Genomic DNA, 20,351 nt, shown 5'->3' with positions numbered 1-20,351 from the left:
TGGACAAAGCTGAAGCCCAAGTTGAGGACAGATTGGTGTGAGGATAGCCTACAAGTTTAGTATAAGACTTAGCCTTATTACTACAGAGGAACTGAGGGGATGTGTCAGGGGTGAACAGAAACGAAAACAACAATATGATACCTAACAAGTGCCCTTGGACCAACCACATACTGTTTCACAACTCCTGTGTCATACAAGTGTTCTCTGGGCCCTGACCTGTGCTTTCTTTAGTTGGAACAGAGTGACAGAGTTTATTTTGTTTATAACACATGCCATTGAATAATAAATTGAACTCAGAAGAATAGTGCAGAGCAGTGCAAAATACTTGATGTTGAATGAAATCACATCATCACTGTCATGGCAGTCAAGTCTAAATTTAAGATTGTCTTTCATTAAAATGTAATACTTTCCTTAACATATTGGACAATATCAAGCTATTTCAATTTCAGGACAGGTATGTGGAAGAACTGATATGCTGTACATAAAATGTTACATAAAATGGGAGATAAATAACAGAAGCAGAATAGAATCATTAGCTAAACATCATACAGCTATTACATCTATATTATCTGTTCATTTGCCTTATCTGTAAGTCTGTATTGGGGGTTGAAATATTTGTCTGGATTATTTTAATTAATGTGTTTAAATAGGTAAAGCAATTGTGGTACGAAGCAAACAAAGAGTTTGCATCACTTTTGAAACACTGTAGTATTGCAAAACAAGCCACTTTTGAATAAACAGAAACCATGTGGATAGGAAAGATATGATAATTTGAAGATGAAATCAAAGTAAGTATAAGAATGAATACTTTAGTGTGACCCCTACAAAACAGTTGGTCCCCACTCAATTTATAATACCATATGTACTGATACCGCAGAAACTAATGTTAGCCTTCTAATATGTAACATCAAACAAATCAACAACTACAGATTGTACCAAAGGAAGGCCAATAATGTAGTATATTCTTTGAACAACACTTTATGATACATTTGACAAACTTGAGTGATTTTATATAGATTTTCATGGTACTGACTTAAAAAAAACATGTCAATTTTGCAGGAGTAATAAAGGTATTTAAAATGAACCATGTTTTATAAATGAATTACACATCTCATCAAAATGTATCAATAACTTAATACAAAAATAAAAATACCAAAAAGTAAAACAGACAGAACCATGTTTGGACAGAAACATTAGATATAGGGTGAGCTATGAACAATCTATACAATTGCACCATTTAATGTTACAAAGTATAATGCTCCTCAACAAGCCCTATAGGTTCCAGACACTTGGACAGTGATCTGAAACCATCCACTCCACTCCAGACCTTTCCTCTAGTCACTTCAACACAACATGGTAGCCGTCATTAATTTCATCTGCAAATAGAAGGCAAACAGGACATATTATTTTACTTTTTTAAATATATTGCATATCTACATGATGAGGTTCTGTGCATTTAAGTGAGGGAAATATATTACCTTTCAGTGCTAATAACAAAGCTTGTTGCCTCAGTGAAGTTCTGCACCATCTGAGAAATATGTATTTGTTATGTGATATTAAAATGACATACTGTATCTTTCTCTCTATTGGTATGATTCTGGTAGTTAGAAAGAAAAAGAAGGTCACCACACATTTTATTGCTCCGATCCAATTTATTTATTAATGAATTAACCAACGTTTCGACAGATGGGTTTCGGTCTGGGTTTCGGTTGATGCTGGTAGTATCATCTACTTCACAGTATTATGACCAGTGTTATGTATTCAAGGGCCCTTCTTGCTATGTTGCCCCAGAGCTATCAGTCTATCAGTCAATCAGTAACTAGACATCATAATGAAGTGCATGGAAACAGCCATGGCCATAACAGCCAGGCCTGAGTGAGAGTTGATCCTGTTGTAGTTCGCATCTGCATCCATAGGCCTCCTGTAGCTCAGTTGGTAGAGCATGGCACTTGTAACACCAGGGTTGTGGGTTCTATTTCCACGGGGGGCCAGTATGAAAAATGTATGCACTCACTAACTGTAAGTCGCTCTGGATAAGAGCATCTGCTAAATGATAAAATAATAGGCCTACATTCCTGTGTTCTCTACCAGCCATTAATAAGTGAGTTTCCATGCAATTGCCTTTTACACAGGGCCATTAGTGAGATTCGTGGGCCCATCCTGACCTAAGCCAGCCAAGGGCACAGGGGGACAAACAACCAACCCAGGGCCTCTGGAGGAGATAACCTAACAACATGACGACCTTAAACCCTAGCTAGCACTCCTCACTGATAGAAACACACTACCCATGACCGCAACCCCTAGTACTTCTCCATGGCTCTTTCCCAATTTTCCTTGATTCCTTGCATCCGCTTTCTTCCCCTCCTCCTCAAAATGCATTGGAAGAGAAGGTCCAAGGAGAGGGCCATACTGTAACAGCCCAATCTGAGGTTCTAAAGCAAATCCTCATATGAATATCCTTAATCTGAACTCTACATGTCTTTTGCTGTGTTTGTTTTAAAAAATGGTCTCATAAATAAATAAAAACCAATCAAACTCTGCTTCCAGACTTTCTCACTACATCAGAGACCAGCATGTGGATCCCAGTAGGTCCTTGTCCGTAGATGTGGCCGATCTGCTAGGGAGTTATATTGTAAAGGAGATGTATCTTCTCTGAGAGGTCTCCCAGTGTCAGGTCCTCTAGATAGAGAGTGTGGTATACTGTGGACATGGGCGGAAGAGATCCTCATCAGCAAAACATATTTTTCAAACAGACAGACAGATTTTTTCCAGCCTAGTCCTGGACTAAGAGGCATGTTCAATGGAGATTCTGTGGGATGTAACAAGGGATGTAACCTACCCTGTCCCCCATTGGCTTGGTCTGTGGTTGATTCCTTGCTTGTTGCTGACACACATAGATGGTGAGGCGGGGCTGTATACACCTGTACAGAGGACACCATGGGAATTGGCTTGTTAAGATATAGAGCTATAAACTAGAACAAAGCACTAAACATGTGAAAATGTGAAGTGTTGCCATTTTGTTGGTGTGTTATAGGTACATTTCCTGCCACTGCAGTTTTGAACACGCACACAAAACCCCTGGTTCTAAAGGCAGAAGGGGAATTAATTTACATTTAATTGGACAATAAAGTAATCTTCTATTTTGCTCAAGGTGCCATCATGTGTCAGACTTGGGCAGTGCTTCCTTATTCAAAGAAAGAAGGACGCCTCATTATTTTGCTCTGAATGAACATGACCGCAACGTGATGTCTGCAAATTATTGACAGAATTAATCAATGCACACATTTGATCAGTAGGCTAGTTTGGGAAATTTGAGAGTCAGATTTGACTCACTTCATTCAATGTAGTGGGACAGCCATTCACTACAAATAACATTATGTGGCTCAGTGGCTGTAACCTTATTGCAGTACTGTAGATAAATTGGAACACCAATTTTAGATACTGTGAAATATTTGAAAAATCCTCATGTCACCATGATAAGCTGGATCTTTGATTATAGTCACTGCATCAATGTGTCTTCTTGCATTGTTGAATATATAGAATCTGTAATATCAAATGTAGAAAGGCCATAGTACATGAACAAACCCCAAAATCAGCCAAACCTGAAGCAAATAGAAGATACAGTATAGGAGGGTTGATATGAGAGTAAGACTAACAGGTGGAAGTTCGGTCTGGAGAATCTGTCACACCATTAAGCTATTTGAATGTTATTGTAGCTGAGTTATTGCATCAATATATTATTAGAGTTCTAGTATGCTTGAACTTTACACCTTTTTATGGCAGTGATGGTCACCTTACTGATTATATGGTTACTGTAACACACCATAATCTTGGCATTTAATACAGAACAAATAAGTCAATATAATTTTTATTCAGGAAACATAATTGGAGTATTTACTACATGGTTATTATATTGAGTGCTTTGGAGTTATTTTAACAAATAATAGTTTTAAAAACATCAGTGCATGAATGAAAATGTTTTGGTGGATAGCTGCACTGCACATATAAACATCAAATAATGATTTCAATAACACTTTAAAAACAAACAGTAAAACAGTCAAATAAAGTTGGAATGCATATAACAGTAATACTAAATGGTAAAACCAAATGTAAAAGTAAATATAAACAGTAACACAGTACAAACAGTAAATCAAAATTGGAATGGATATAGTACTAACAGTAAATGGTAAAATCAATGGTAAAACCAAATAAAAACTGTAAAACAGTACATCAGTAAAATAAAAGTGGAACACCTATACAGTAGTAGTAATAGTAAATGGTAAAATAGTAATATTTCCTTACTCAATTTTAAAACTAAATATTCTGTGCTTGAAAGAAATTCATCCTGGAGTCTTTGCTAGAGATATTACATTGCAACAATGTGACAAAAACCCAGATTAGATCATGTATACAGTACATTTAGCAGACTCACTTATCCAGAGTGACTTACAGTTAGTGCATTCATCTTAAGATAGCTAGGTAAGACAACCACATATCACAGTCGTAGTATGTCCATTTTTCCTCAAAGTAGCTATCAGCAAAGTCAGAGCTAATGGGGGGGGGGGGGAGTAAAGTGTGAGTGTTAGTTCAAGTTAACAGTAGGTTTGAATGTTGAACCAATTTTTAAGACTTAGGCCGGGATTCAATCCAATCACGCTTGTAGACAACACATATTTTCAAAGCAATGTTAACGCGTTCGCGGAGATCACATTCAAGATAAACGCTGCAGATGGCAGCTCAATTAGACCATAAAACGTCATTTCAAAAGTAAACCAGTTTTGTGATTTTTATAGAATCTCTTCAGAATAATTTCTAGATGACACATTTTTTATGATCATTTGGTCATTTGTGTCTGACTTTGCATCAATTAGGCTGTTCTGGATGTTCAATCGATGTCATAAGCCAGTGGGCCCTTCATTGAGAAACCAATTACAAATGACACTTTTGCTCCCTCCAATATTCCACAAAGCTGGGTTTTGAACATTGGAATGACTTCAATCTTTGAGCCTGAGTTCCTGGTATCTGCCAAAATGAATTTTCTTTGTACCCGTCCTGTCACCCTGCAAAGGAGCTCCTTGACCCTCTCGTGCTTCCATATTTTGCCATTTTCCCAGAGCGAAGCAAAGTTTTCTTGTGGGCTTACACACCTCTCAATTTCTCCAAGGTGGATAAAACGGTCATAGCCCTGCTTCTTCCCCAAGAAGAAATGGACAACAGGCGACTTTCCATTCAACACTGATTTCATCTCGTTCCAGAATGATGTCCTCATCTGTGACACATAGCTTCCCAACTTCTGAGACTCCACAGTTTGTGACATAAATATATGTTGTGGCCACAACAGAGCTACAGCAATGAAGTGCAATGCCAAACTTTCACCATATGGAATTTGACCTTGAAGAACTTGGCAAAGAAGATCAATGAGGATCTTATACGGGCGAAGGTGTTGAGATTCAGGTTTGACACAGCTTAGCACAACATTGGCATAGATGAGGTTGACCTTATCTCTAACACTCCTTTCAGGAGTATTACTCAGAATGAAGGCATACTGCCGGACTATCTTTACCATCACGTCAGTTGGGGTACCATTAGAGAGACAATTTAGAATCCCAGAATGAGTATCAGCTTTTCTCATCTCCAAAAATTGCCTTCCCTTGTGAATCTGGAGCATGATGCTCAGGTTCTTGTTTTTAATCAATTCTTTGGAATCCATCTTGCAAAAGAGGTCACTGTATCGATTAAAGCACCGGAAGAGCTCCTGTCGAGTTCTTTCCTCTCGACTGTCTTTCAGGGTGAACCTGGGACCCAAGTTGACATAAAAGCTGTCAAGAAAATCAAAGTGCTTCTTCATGTTATGTCTGAGGTTGTACAGAAGATCTTCAAATTCATGGAGAACGCAGTAATACGAGGCATGTTTGTGATGTTTGGAATCGTTCCTTGCAACATCTTGGATTGTAATCCTGCCAGAGAGAACCTCACTCAGAAAATCATGATGGACATTGCCTGAAGAAAACACTGGACTTTTTTCCAGTATTTCGATAATGATGACTGCAACCTGAATTTCTCCAAGGCACCCTGCAGTGTTGAAAGGGCTGTTGTCTCTCTTGTTTTGTACTCTCAGAGTAGCCTCCTTCTTTGCAATTTCCTGCGTTTCCCTGAAGGCCTCTGTTGCTGACTGGGCCATTCTGAGATAGCCTTTCAGCTTTTCAGGTTTTATGGGATCTTCTTTGTCACTTTGTATGGCACTCTTTAGCTCATGCTTGATAACTTGCGCAGATGTGTCAGAAATGTAGGAGTTATCCCTGGAAAGATCTTTCGCATTCTTTGCCCAGTCCTTCGCCTCCCTGAAATCCCTTTTCTTCAGGTATTGGTATCTGGCAAGAAGCTGAGAGATGACGGCATCTTTTTCAAAGCGCTTGGCTGCATTGAATAGCACATTTTCTTCAACACCTGGTGTCTCCTTTGCAATATCCTGGATGAGAGGTGAGAACTGAGAATCTTCACCCTTGACTGAGTGATGTCTTTTCACTAACATGGTGTGAACATCCTTCATGAGTTTGTCTTTGCCCTGTACGCACTCATAAAGCTTGTCTGTGGTGAGCAGTAGATCGGTAATCTCAGCTTTGGTTACACTGTTGGTCGTAAGCTCCTGCAAACAGTGCATGGCCATGCTTGAGTGGATCATTCTCACTGCCTCAAATACAACCTTAGCCTCCTCTGTGCAGCAGGTCACTAGAGTGGAAAACTTCCCAAATCCAGCCTTAACATCGGAGGATCCACTATGTGGCTTGGTCTGGAGCCCAAGAAACTCTTCACAGAGAGAGACTGAGAGCGTTGCACCCTTGCAGTAGACATTCAACAAGACCAGAACAGCAATGAGTTGTCCATGTTTGTGATTTATGTTGAAGCTCTTTAGGGTGTTGCGAGCCACACCTTGTATATACTCGGGTGAAAAGTTCTTCTTCATGATCATGAAAGCGTAGAATGTGTCTGCATTCTTGTAGGTCTTCTCAATCTCCTCCAGTTTTTTCTCGAACTGCCTCTGCTCCATTTCAGAGAGGTTATTGCCAATGAACACAGTGTCTTCAGTTGATTCAGTCTTCTCCCAAGACTCAGCCCTCATGCAATTGAGTAGAATGACCTGTGGGGACCGAGATCCAATGTCCCTCTTGACACATTCCTTCTCAATGAGCTGCTGCAAATCATACGCGTCATCCATCTCCTCAAAGTCATCTAGCATGAGCAACACAGGAATCCGGGACGATTGCTCTGTTGTGTCATACATCAGTAACTTGACCACTTGCTCGGCAACAACAGCATGATCAGCAGTTCTGTCCTTCAGAACAGCACAACGGAACTTGTCTTTCAGTGCCCATAATATATGCATGGCTAGTGTAGTTCCACCACATCCTGGAACATGGAAAAGGTTGAAGGACACACAAGATTTTCTCAAAGAACTCAAAGCTGGTAGGACAGTGTTCATGATTAAGTCGAACTTGTCCCGTTTGATGAATGGCATGGATCCTGGCTGCTCAGAGAAATAGAAGTTCCACCATGACACCTTTCCTCCTTTGTAGAACTTCTCCTGGATAAGGGCCTTGTCTTCATTTCCACCCTCACACTGGTTTACACACAGAACATTCAGGGTGTCCAGGCTGCTCTCCTCTTTCTTTTTGAACAGCACTTTGCTTCCTCCTCCACAGGGTAGGAAACGGCTGGATTTCCGGTTGTCTGACCACAGGCTGAGGACGGTGCCGTTAACCTCAGCAAAACTGAGCTCATAGATTGATCTTGTTTTAATGTCTAATACATAGCGTGATTCAATCAGGTCCCTCCAGCAGGTGAATGCTTCTTCATTTTCACAGATGCAAAGTATTTGCTCTATTCCTTTGAGCTCCTGCCAGAATGTGCTGAAAGTCTCAAGTAGAGGGTCCATTTTCTCACTCACAGTAGAGAACAATATGAAAATAACCAGGAATCTCTTGTGTGGTAGCACATCTTTCCGGCACAGGAATGAAATCACATTTCGTACAGACGCTCCTTTCTCTATCAACCAGTCATCTACATCTGAGGGGACCTCTCCTTCGATACCCCCATTGCAGAGGATCCAGCTGGTGTTTCGAGTCAGTTTTAGCTTGCTAGCAATGTCTTCGACAGCCTCTGTGATTTTATATTGTACTGGCAAGTGGACATTTATTGTACTCTGGTCTTCAAAGTGCTTCATCAATCCATTTTTTGTCGACTCTGGGTCAAAGTCCAAAACAGCAGTTGGGTTCAGTTCAAGAAGAAATCCCAGGGATTCCAATTGAACTAAATGTGATTTGTTGGTCACTATCACATACCGCTCGAAGTGGGATTTGTCTAAGGATTGGGATCCACCTGTTATAATTTCACTTAGTCTGGAGCCCTGGACACTACTCTTAACCACACTAAGGCGATTTACCTCCGCTTGTTTTCTTAGCTGTGATAGCTGTGACACATTGCAGACAAATCTATTGTATTCTTCCATCGTCTTGGCAAAAGTGGTTAGTGCAAGGATATCGCTGCTGCTGCTACTATCACAAATGAAGAATAGTTTTTTCTCTTCTTTCTCCATTTCTTTGCTTTTGGACTTCCTCTTTGATTTCCTTGTATCCAAGCTGAAAACATGATAGATGTTCTCTTGACAGATCACAAAGTCTGGCACGATGTCCACTTCTATCACATACTTCTCTGATGATGTCATATCGGGATTGAGAACCTCAACAAATCGAGGTGGTTTGATGCACATCTTGGCTGCCTGGATATGTTTATACTCAAAATGACCCTCAATGGCTTGTGGCAGAGCATTGACATATGCCTCTTTGTCCTGGACGCTAACTCCCAAAACTTGTCCATGAACAAAGTCTGGCTTGTCACCAACTCCAAAATGTATGGTGCCATTAGTGCGACTATTCATGCAGGCTGCTGCAAATCGAATAACCTCATCAGTGAACTTGTTCATTTTGCTCTCCACAGCTGCCTCTGACATATGGATGTATCCTTTATATTCATGACAGGGTTCAATATAGTCTGATGCACCTGATTCTGGTACATCAAGAATCCTGTTCGCCTTGTATCGGTAGGCATCATGGTGTCGATGAAAAGGGTACGGCTTGCACGGTCTACCAGACTGATTTGTTGTTGGGTTACTCAACTGCACTTTCTTAAGTTTCAAAAGCTCATCTCTCTTGTGAATGATCAACTTTGCAGGCCCCAGTGTGACACCCACCTCTAGTAAATCAGATTTCTCTAAAAGTAAAAGACTGGGCCCATTAATGTTCTGCTGAAGCAAGATATTTGCAGATTCACTGTCTATACAAGCCTCGTTGAGAGCCCATTGTTTCACTTGATGTTTATTCCAATCCTTGATCTCAGCTGGCAGGTCAGTTGGTTTGTCATCTTCATTCTGAAATAAAATAGTCTGATTTCATTCAAATGTATATGCCACTGTATATAGATGTTAACAATAAGATTATTCACAGCTGATTTAACAGTGTTTTATCCCATCTAAAGCTATGACCACAAGCAGAGCATAACCGATGTGTATACTGTATAAACCAAGCAGAAAAAAATGTGAAAGACAACCCCAGATTCTGAATGTAGTCTATGGTGTTTCTGAGAAGACAGCATATTGTGGAGAGTTTATTTATTCTTTGTTATATACCTTGATTTGGACTTGTTCAGCCATACTGAAATCCTTTGGATCCTTTTCACTGAAGTGGTTCCTCAGTCAAACTTATAGAGAAGCTGAAAAACAGTTCAACATTATATTCCATTACATGAAATTCAATATAGTCACCCATTGAATAGGCCAGAGACATACGCAGTTAAACCAACAAAACTTGATTTACCCAATTTGATTTCTGTCTTCACCATGCCCGCATAAAGGCTGTGCTGCCGTGTTGCTGTAAACATAAAACAAGGAGGGGAAGACTATATTATTGTGAAACTGTGAAAGGATCCCACCACAAACATTGTAACCAAGGTGTTGCACACTCACTGATCCAATCGCTTCCAAATTTGTTTTGAATAATGCCCGAGGCACAAACAATTTCAATGAACAGATTAAATCGCAAAGTCAAATTAAAGTGAAATGAAACAATTCAGTTCCGATTCAGGCTATGAATGTAGGCCCCCTAGCAGCTACTCTGTGTAAGACAAGATGTAGCCGCGGTGTCACGATCGTCTAGGAGTGAAGGAGACCAAAGCGCAGCGCGTTGAACGAACATGACTTTAATTGAAAAAAGCACCGAAATACAAAACAAAAGACGACTCGTGAAGTCCACAGTACAACGACTGAAACACGGAACAATAACCCACAATGCCCACAAGAAAACATACAGAATAAATATGGCTCCCAATCAGAGATAACGAGCCGACAGCTGACACTCGTTACCTCCGATTGGGAGTCAATGACCAAACCTAGAAATACAACACTTTGACACCCAACATAGAACAAAACCACATAGACTGCACACACCCTGGCTCAACATAATGAGTCCCAGAACCAGGGTGTGACAGTACCCCCCCCTAAAGGCGCGGACTGCGACCGCGCCTCAAAACCCCCAAACAGGGGAGGGCTGGGCGGGCATACCTCCTCGGTGGCGGTTCTGGCTCCGGCCTAGACCACCACCCCACCATCGTCACTACCCGCTTACGTAGGTTCCTCCAAATGACCCCCACCGGTTTAAGGGGCAGCACCGGACTAAGGGGCAGCACCGGACTAAGGGGCAGCACCAGACTAAGGGGCAGCACCGGACTAAGGGGCAGTACCTGACTCAATGTCGGATCCTGGCTGGCTGGCTCTGGCGGATCCTGGCTGGACGGCTCTGGCGGATCCTGGCTGAACGGCTCATGGCGGGCTGAAGGATCTGGCTGCTCATGGCTGGCCGACGGATCTGGCTGCTCATGGCTGGCCGACGGATCTGGCTGCTCATGGCTGGCCGACGGATCTGGCTGCTCATGGCTGGCCGACGGATCTGGCTGCTCATGGCTGGCTGACGGATCTGGCTGCTCATGGCAGGCTGACGGATCTGGCTGATCCTGTCTGGCCGAAGGCTCTGGCTGACCCGGTCTGGCGGAAGGCTCTGGCTGATCCGGTCTGGCGGAAGGCTCTGGCTGATCCTGTCTGGCGGAAGGCTCTGGCTGATCCTGTCTGGCGGAAGGCTCTGGCTGATCCTGTCTGGCAGAAGGCTCTGGCTGATCCTGTCTGGCAGAAGGCTCTGGCTGATCCTGTCTGGCAGAAGGCTCTGGCTGATCCTGTCTGGCGGAAGGCTCTAGCGGCTCTGGTCTGGCGGACGGCTCTGATGGCTCATGGCAGACGGGCGGCTTTGCAGGCTTTAGGCAGACGGGCAGTTCAGGCGGCGTTGGGCAGACGGACAGTTCAGGCCCCGTTGGGCAGACGGCAGACTCTGGCCGTCTGAGGCGCACCGTAGGCCTGGTGCGTGGTGCCGGAACTGGAGGTACCGGGCTGAGGACACGCATCTCAGGGCTAGTGCGGGGAGAAGCAACAGGGCATGCTTGGCCCTGGGGACGCACCGTAGGCCTGATGCGTGGTGCCGGAACTGGAGGTACCGGGCTGAGGACACGCATCTCAGGGCTAGTGCGGGGAGAAGCAACAGGGCATGCTTGGCCCTGGGGACGCACATAAGGCCTAGTGCGGAGAGCAGCTACAGGGCATGCTGGACCCTGGGGACGCACATAAGGCCTAGTGCGGAGAGCAGGAACAGGCCGGGCTGGGCTGGCGACGCGCACCGTATCTCTGGTGCGAGAGGCCGGAACAGGCCGGGCCGGGCTGGCGAAGCGCACCGTATCCCCGGTGCGTGGAGTAGGAACAGGCCGGGCTGGGCTGGCGACGCGCACCGTATCCCTGGTGCGAGTGGCCGGAACAGGCCGGGCCGGGCTGGCGAAGCGCACCGTATCCCTGGTGCGTGGAGTAGGAACAGGCCGGGCTGGGCTGGCGACGCGCACCGTATCCCTGGTGCGAGTGGCCGGAACAGGCCGGGCTGGGCTGGCGACGCGCACCGTAGGCTTCGTATGAGGCTCAGGAACAGGCCGGGCTGGGCTGGCGACGCGCACCGTACACTTAGTGCGAGGGGCCGGAACAGGCCGTACCGTACTGGGGACACACACTACTGGCTGTACCTCGGGATTAGGAACGGGCCGGACCGGACTGGTTACACACCCCAGTACCTCTCGCCGTGCCTCTACACCTTCCTTCCCTGCCTTTCCCAGTCGCCCCCTTAACCTGGTAGCCTCCTGAATCCGTCCCTTCTCTGCCTCCGTCAGCCCCCTTAACCTGGTAGCCTTCTGAATCTGCCTTGTGGCAGCCTCCTGCTGCTCAGTCGCCCAAGCCATGTGCCCCCCCCAAAAAACTTTTTGGGGTTGCCTCTCGTCCTTCCGACGATGGCCCTGCCGATGCCGTTGCTCCTCTCGCCGTCGCCTCTCCACCGTCTCGTTCCATGGTCGGCGATCCATACCATCCAGGATCTCCTCCCAAGTCCAGGACCCTTTACCGTCCAACAGTTCCATCCATGTCCAGACCCTTTGCTCCTGGACGCGCTGCTTGGTCCCTTTATGGTGGGTTATTCTGTCACGATCGTCTAGGAGTGAAGGAGACCAAAGCGCAGCGCGTTGAACGAACATGACTTTAATTGAAAAAAGCACCGAAATACAAAACAAAAGACGACTCGTGAAGTCCACAGTACAACGACTGAAACACGGAACAATAACCCACAATGCCCACAAGAAAACATACAGAATAAATATGGCTCCCAATCAGAGATAACGAGCCGACAGCTGACACTCGTTACCTCCGATTGGGAGTCAATGACCAAACCTAGAAATACAACACTTTGACACCCAACATAGAACAAAACCACATAGACTGCACACACCCTGGCTCAACATAATGAGTCCCAGAACCAGGGTGTGACACGCGGTCTGCAAATCACAAAAGAAGGGAGCTGGGCGTCTAAGAAAAAAACCAAAATGGTACAAATATGCAGTTGTAATGAATCCCAAATAAACAAATAATGAATAGCTTATAAAATACGTACTGTAATTACCATTTGACCATATCATTTCTGAGTAAATACCAGGTAATAATGGTACAATCCCTACTTCTGTTCAATGGACATTTCAATTAATTATGTCATTTTGGGGGGAGAATGACTGTGAGAAGGTCAGTTTTGGTGACTTTTTAAAAGGACATTCTACTCCAAAATAAATGAAAATTAAATGATGCTGACATCTAAAATATAAAATGATCCCAATAACATATTTGTCCATATTATCAGGCAGGTGTGCTATTTAGCAATAAGCACTTTCACCTGATGCAGCATAGTGGCTATAAATAAATAGGCTGAGGGTTTCCCATCTACATTTACCCCATTGGGCTAATCATTAGCTAGATCACAAACTCTGAAGTCTAAACATAAGTTAGCAACATATTGATGACTTGAATGTCTAACAAAAACATTCCACTGGCATCCAGCCAACCAAGCATTATGTACTGTGAATAGGCTACACTTAGCCCCAGTTACATAGCCCCGGTCTTCCCTATGCATTCAACACCATTGGCAATCGCTAAAGCACATAATTAAATTGTGGAATTATGTTTTTGGAAACGTTTTAAAATGAAAAGCTGAAATGTCTTGAGTCAATAAGTATTCAACCCCTTTTTTATAGCAATAAGTTCAGGAGTAAAAATTTGCTTAACAATTGCATGGACTCTGTGTGCAATAATAGCGCTTAACATTAGAACTGCCAGGCCTTTTAGCCTATAAGTGCCCACTAGAGAACGTTGAGAAGGTTACCAGGTGTCCCATTTAGCATACAGTGGGGAAAAAAAGTATTTAGTCAGCCACCAATTGTGCAAGTTCTCCCACTTAAAAAGATGAGAGAGGCCTGTAATTTTCATCATAGGTACACGTCAACTCTGACAGACAAAATTAGAAAAAGAAATCCAGAAAATCACATTGTAGGATTTTTAATGAATTTATTTGCAAATTATGGTGGAAAATAAGTATTTGGTCAATAACAAAAGTTTCTCAATACTTTGTTATATACCCTTTGTTGGCAATGACACAGGTCAAACGTTTTCTGTAAGTCTTCACAAGGTTTTCACACACTGTTGCTGGTATTTTGGCCCATTCCTCCATGCAGATCTCTAGAGCAGTGATGTTTTGGGGCTGTCGCTGGGCAACATGGACTTTCAACTCCCTCCAAAGATTTTCTATGGGGTTGAGATCTGGAGACTGGCTAGGCCACTCCAGGACCTTGAAATGCTTCTTACGAAGCCACTCCTTTGTTGCCCGGGCGGTGTGTTTGGGATCATTGTCATGCTGAAAGACCCAGCCACGTTTCATCTTCAATGCCCTTGCTGATGGAAGGAGGTTTTCACTCAAAATCTCACGATACATGGCCCCATTCATTCTTTCCTTTACACGGATCAGTCGTCCTGGTCCCTTTGCAGAAAAACAGCCCCAAAGCATGATGTTTCCACCCCCATGCTTCACAGTAGGTATGGTGTTCTTTGGATGCAACTCAGCATTCTTTGTCCTCCAAACACGACGAGTTGAGTTTTTACCAAAAAGTTATATTTTGGTTTCATCTGACCATATGACATTCTCCCAATCCTCTTCTGGATCATCCAAATGCACTCTAGCAAACTTCAGACGGGCCTGGACATAAGCAGGGGGACACGTCTGGCACTGCAGGATTTGAGTCCCTGGTGGCGTAGTGTGTTACTGATGGTAGGCTTTGTTACTTTGGTCCCAGCTCTCTGCAGGTCATTCACTAGGTCCCCCCGTGTGGTTCTGGGATTTTTGAGGGAGATTATCAGTGGTCTTGTATGTCTTCCATTTCCTAATAATTGCTCCCACAGTTGATTTCTTCAAACCAAGCTGCTTACCTATTGCAGATTCAGTCTTCCCAGCCTGGTGCAGGTCTACAATTTTGTTTCTGGTGTCCTTTGACAGCTCTTTGGTCTTGGCCATAGTGGAGTTTGGAGTGTGACTGTTTGAGGTTGTGGACAGGTGTCTTTTATACTGATAACAAGTTCAAACAGGTGCCATTAATACAGGTAACGAGTGGAGGACAGAGGAGCCTCTTAAAGAAGAAGTTACAGGTCTGTGAGAGCCAGAAATCTTGCTTGTTTGTAGGTGACTAAATACTTATTTTCCACCATAATATGCAAATAAATTTATTAAAAATCCTACAATGTGATTTTCTGGATTTTTATTTCTCAATTTGTCTGTCATAGTTGACGTGTACCTATGATGAAAATTACAGGCCTCTCTCATCTTTTTAAGTGGAAGAACTTGCACAATTGGTGGCTGACTAAATACTTTTCCCCACTGTACGCGTTAGATGCATATCAACCCGCAAGGTACGCAAACATAAGCACCTAGGCTTGATAAATAGTGCATAAACTATTGTAAAGCATGAATTGCATGAAGAAATATTAGTGGAAATATATATATATTTTTTTTTAGATAAAGACAAGGATATGTTTTGTATAATTCTACAAAGTCCTAGAGAGAAATGTAGGCCTAAAGCCAATTTTCCACACTTCCAGCCAATGACACATCAACATTCTAACAGTCTAATAATAACGTTTCATATATGCTATTGGAAGAATAATAATTTGGTTGTCTTTATAAAGGTCTTAGGTAACATAATAGCATTTTCATTAGTTTATGTTACTCTAGGCCCCTCAAACTCAACTCTGGTCCACTGCGTTTTTTCATTGTTCCCCTCTAATCAGGGACTGATTTAAGACCTGGGACACCAGGGGTGTGCAATTAATTATCAGGTAGAACAATAAACCAGCAGGCTCTGGACCTCGTAGGGTAACAGTTGAATAGCCCTGCTCTATGCTAGAAGTAAAAACAAAAAACCACTAGTTTAAGTCCATCACAAAGAAGTCCATTATCATTTTGTTTTGCCGGGTTTAAAGCAAACATTGTGGAAATAAGAAAATGTATTTAAAAGAAAACAGAATAGCAAATTTTCCGTTTATTATGTTACTAGTCTGCTTAGTAGCCAGAGCATTGCTGCCACTGCTAGTGGTCATGTGCTGAACGCATCGACAGCGCAGATATTCTTGGAAAAAGTGACATTTGAAAATAGAGCTGCACCTCTTTAATTTTGAGAGTTATTTGACAAAGGTAACTGTCATAGAAACTGCAGAATATGTTCTTTCTGATACTATATAGAAATCAAAACGTTTTACCTGCATGTGACTGAAGGAGGATTTGATAAAGTGATGCTCCTTTCCCTGCATCTGTCAATTACAAGATGCGCCCATCTCTTCATGTACAATTTGACAACTGATAATACTGTCACTCATCAGACTATTGTTAATTTAATCGTGTCAATACGCTAACTCTTATTATTATATGTGAAATGAGTTTCGGTACAGTTTAGGTGTAGTTTCGATGGGCCGGCTGACTGGCATCATTTGTTTCCCTTGCTCATCAACTTGGATAGAGTCAACGATTTGTTTTGCATTATTCTAAAGGCCTACTGCAACATGTAGCATGTTTTCGTTTCCATTATAATAAATGTGATTAGTAATAGCGTTTTAGTAAATAAAACAATCATTACCATTCTCTTTTAAGTAAAACGAAAAAGAGAATGGTATCAACCTGCAAGGTGCGCGGTCAAATTATTTGCTATAAACATGAGCGCCAACGCTGATAAATAGGCATAACACAAACTTACCATTACACTATTGTCTTTCTAAATTAAATCAACCTCTTCACCCTTCTTATCATTCAGTTAGGCCTAATTTAAATTCAATTGTGAAGTAACGCACAATTAACACCCATTCATCCATTTGTCATTCATTCAGTGAGGCCAGAGAGACACATTAGCACCTGGCTGGGTATCAATGTCCTACAGCGCATTGTCTTGGCGGGTTAAATTGGGAATAGGTGTGGAAAACAACAGGTAAAAAGGCTCAATACTTTTCTGTTTGTGATTTTAAAATTCTGACAAATGAGCAATGTAAAATACAAACATTTAGGAAAAGTCAGGGAAGGAGCAGGTTACAAAATCAAACGTCAGTGGCCATTGGCCTAGTGTTAACATGATTTTTGAATGACTACCCCATCTCTGTACCCCACACACAATTATCTGTAAGGTCTCTCAGTCGAGCAGTGAATTTCAAACACAGATTTAACTTCAAAGACCAGGTTTTCCAATGCCTTGCAAAGAAGGGCACTTATTGGTAGATGGGTAAAAAAAAAGCAGACATTGAATATCCCTTTAAGCATGGTGAAGTTACTACAAAGATACAGGCGTCCTTCCTAACTAAGTTGCCATAGAGGAAGGAAACCACTCAAGGGATATCACCATGAGGCCAATTGTGACTTTAAAACAGTTACAGAGTTTAATGGCTGTGATAGGAGAAAATGAGGATGGATCAACAATATTGTAGTTACTCCATAATACTAACCTAATGGACAGAGGGAAAAGAGGGATGCCTGTAGAAAATAAAAATATTCCAAAACATGTATCCTGTTTGCAACGAGGCACAAAAGTAATACTGCTAAAAATGTGCCAAAGCAAATCACTTTTAATTCTGAATACAAAGTGTTTTCTTGTGAGAAATCCAATACCACACATTACTGAGTACCACTCTCCATATTTTCAAGCATAGTGGTGGCTGCATCATGTTATGGGTATGCTTGTAATCGTGAAGGACAGGGGAGTTTTTCAGAAATGGAATGGAGGCAAAATCCTAGAGAAAAATCTGGTTCAGTCTGCTTTCCACCAGACACTGGGAGATTAATTCACCTTTCAGTAGGACAATAACCTAAAACACAAGGCCAAATCTACACTGGAGTTGCTTACGAAGAAGACAGTGAATGTTCATGAGTGGCCGGGTTACAGTTTTGACTTCAATAAATTTGCAAACCTTTCTAAAAACATGTTTTCACTTTGTCATTATGCGGTATTGTGTGTAGATGGGTGAGAATTTTTTTGGAATTAATCCATTTTGAATTCAGGCTGTACCACAACAAAATATGGAATAAGTCAAGGATTATGAATACGTTCTGAAGACACTGTATGTAGAAACTCCTTTTGTTGTATAGCACACTGTATTACTTATACAACTAATATAAGGACAGGACATGAGACGGGAGTAGAAACTAACGTGGGCATTGTTTAACGCGTTTCACAGGACAAAACATTCCAAGCATTACAATGTACATAAGCAGGGGGGCGTTACAGGTGCCCTAAAGGAACAAAATAGAATATCAATACACAACATATTCCTCCCCCTTTACTTTTGATGCCTCATAAGGAAAAAGTAAATATTCACTGTTTTGCATATTATTTTATTTTTAACATAACAGTTATCTTAATGTAAATAAAGGAACTTTTCAGAATAACCTTTTCTGAACTGCCCCAATGTCGGAGGTTAGTATGAACAAAATGTTCAACCTTTCAGGGGGTCGTCTTTCTCTTGCAGGGTAATGACGACATACAGGTGAGTCTACAGTCGCATTGTCTCTGAGTCTGAGTGGTGATGGTGTATGCCCAGACTGGGGTTCAACATTACCCAGACTAGGCACTCTGGCTGGTTCAGGTGAGTCTGGAGCACTTTCCAAATTTGTAGGTTGCTGCAGCGGATGTTCAGGTGATGGCTCGTAGTCATGGTAGGTCTCCAGTAGCTGATCTTGGTTTGTCACTTGACATGAGTCATCTCTGAGGTTGGTTCCTGGCAACAATTGATCCACGTGTCTCCTCCAGATGATCTTCTCCGGTGTGTGAACTGTGTAGGACACAGGGCCTGTTTGTGCGACCACTGTTGCTGGCATCCACTTTGGCCCTTTGCAGTAGTTCCGAGCAAGAACTCCCTCTCCAACTCTGAAGCTTCTGTCTTTTGCTTTGCTCTATCTCTCCACCTGTGCTCTCTGTTGTGTCTGTACAACCTGTTTAGTCTTTGGAGGTCTCAGGAAGTGTGAAGCTGTCTTTTCATCATGGCTGACGCGGGTACCACTTTGGTTGTAGCATGGGGTGTGTTTCTGTAGGTCAACAGGAAGGTGTTTAGGCGCCTATTGAGGGACCCATTCCCTTCTGATGATTTTAAAGCTTGCTTCATCGTCTGGACAAATCTTTCAGTGAGGCCGTTCGTTGCAGGGTGATACGGCACTGACTTGATGTGTTGAATTCCATTTGCTTCCATGAATGACTGGAACTCTTCAGACACCAGTTGGGGGCCATTATCGCTAACAAGTTGCATTGGCAATCCGAAGCGACTGAAGATTGACTGTAGCACTTCGATGGTTCTCTCCGCTGAGGTGCTCTTCATCACTGTGACCTCAGGCCATTTGCTGTGTGCGTCAACTACGACTAAGAACATACGATCCTCCAGTGGGCCTGCATAGTCTGTGGGTTCGCTGCCAAGGCTCCTCTGGAAAGTCCAATGGGTGTAGTGGCGCTAGCTGAGGCATGTTCCTCATCTTTTCACATGCAGAACATGACTCAGCCTTTTCTTCGATAGCTGCTTCCAAACAAGGCCACTAAAAGTAGCTGTGTGCAATCTCCTTCATTCGCACCATGCCCCAGTGCCCTGAATGGAGCTCTGCAAGCACCTGCCTTCTCAGTGGCGGCGGTATGATGACAGGTAAGGGAAGCCTTGAGAGGCCGTCTGCATTGCAGTGCTGCTCAGACCTTCTGTACTTGATATCGTACTGGTGAGCAGATAACAGTAATGCCCATCGCTACATGCGCTGGCTGTGAGTGACGGATTGCCAGTGTTGGGACCAAAGATGGAGGTGAGGGGTCTATGGTCCGTCAGCAGTGTGAATTGTCGGCCAAACAGAAACTGATGAAATTTCTTAACTCCGAACACGATGGCGAGTGCTTCACGCTCTATCTGTGCATAATTGCTCTCGGCTTTACTTAAGGTCTGCGATGAGAAAGCAATTGGCCTTTCTTCACCTGATGGCATGATGTGTGAGACAACAGCACCAATGCTATAAGGCGATGTGTCAGATGCCAACTGTAATGGCAAGTTGGGGTTGAAGTGGGTGAGGGCCTCTGACTGAGCTAAGGCTGTTTTAACTTTCTTGAAGGCCTCCTCACATCTGTCTGTCCACTTCCACGGTTTGGTTTTGTTCAGTGGCTTTAACATGTTAGCTAGGTTCGGCAAAAACTTTGCGTAGTTCGTTAGTGGTCCTAAGAATGATCGCAGCTGACTCACATTCTGTGGGGATGGAGCTTCCGCGACGGCCTTCACCTCTGAAGGTGCCGTGTTGAGCCCCGAACTGTTGATGACGTGGCCCAGGTACTCAACAGAAGGCCGGAAAAACGTG

The 20,351-nt window shown here is 43.2% G+C and overlaps 1 protein-coding gene and 1 pseudogene across 2 annotated transcripts in view; both read right to left on the bottom strand.

The window, feature by feature from the left end:
- Window positions 1–1,338: 1,338 nt before the first annotated feature.
- LOC311143769 (transcription factor CP2-like protein 1) overlaps window positions 1,339–20,351 on the bottom strand; it is a 49,529-nt pseudogene continuing 30,516 nt past the window's right edge. The window contains exon 6 of the transcript in view: window positions 1,339–1,376. The product of the transcript in view is annotated as a transcription factor CP2-like protein 1 (transcript). The remainder of the gene's footprint in view (window positions 1,377–20,351) is intronic.
- The window catches only part of LOC311143753 (sterile alpha motif domain-containing protein 9-like), a 34,421-nt gene continuing 18,847 nt past the window's right edge, over window positions 4,778–20,351 (bottom strand). Inside the window, exons 2-4 of the mRNA XM_084179629.1 lie at window positions 9,870–9,923; window positions 9,683–9,765; window positions 4,778–9,424 (exon numbers count right to left, since the gene is read on the bottom strand). Of these exons, the coding sequence (XP_084035755.1) occupies window positions 4,886–9,424; window positions 9,683–9,706 (4,563 nt within the window). The 5' untranslated portion in view covers window positions 9,707–9,765; window positions 9,870–9,923 and the 3' untranslated portion in view covers window positions 4,778–4,885. The remainder of the gene's footprint in view (window positions 9,425–9,682; window positions 9,766–9,869; window positions 9,924–20,351) is intronic.

The sequence above is a fragment of the Coregonus lavaretus genome (assembly GCF_964263955.1).
Source record: "Coregonus lavaretus genome assembly, chromosome: 16".
NCBI classification, from domain to species: Eukaryota; Metazoa; Chordata; class Actinopteri; order Salmoniformes; family Salmonidae; genus Coregonus; species Coregonus lavaretus.
The sequence above is the reverse complement of the archived record's forward strand: the minus strand, read 5'-3'. Positions and strand labels throughout refer to the sequence as shown.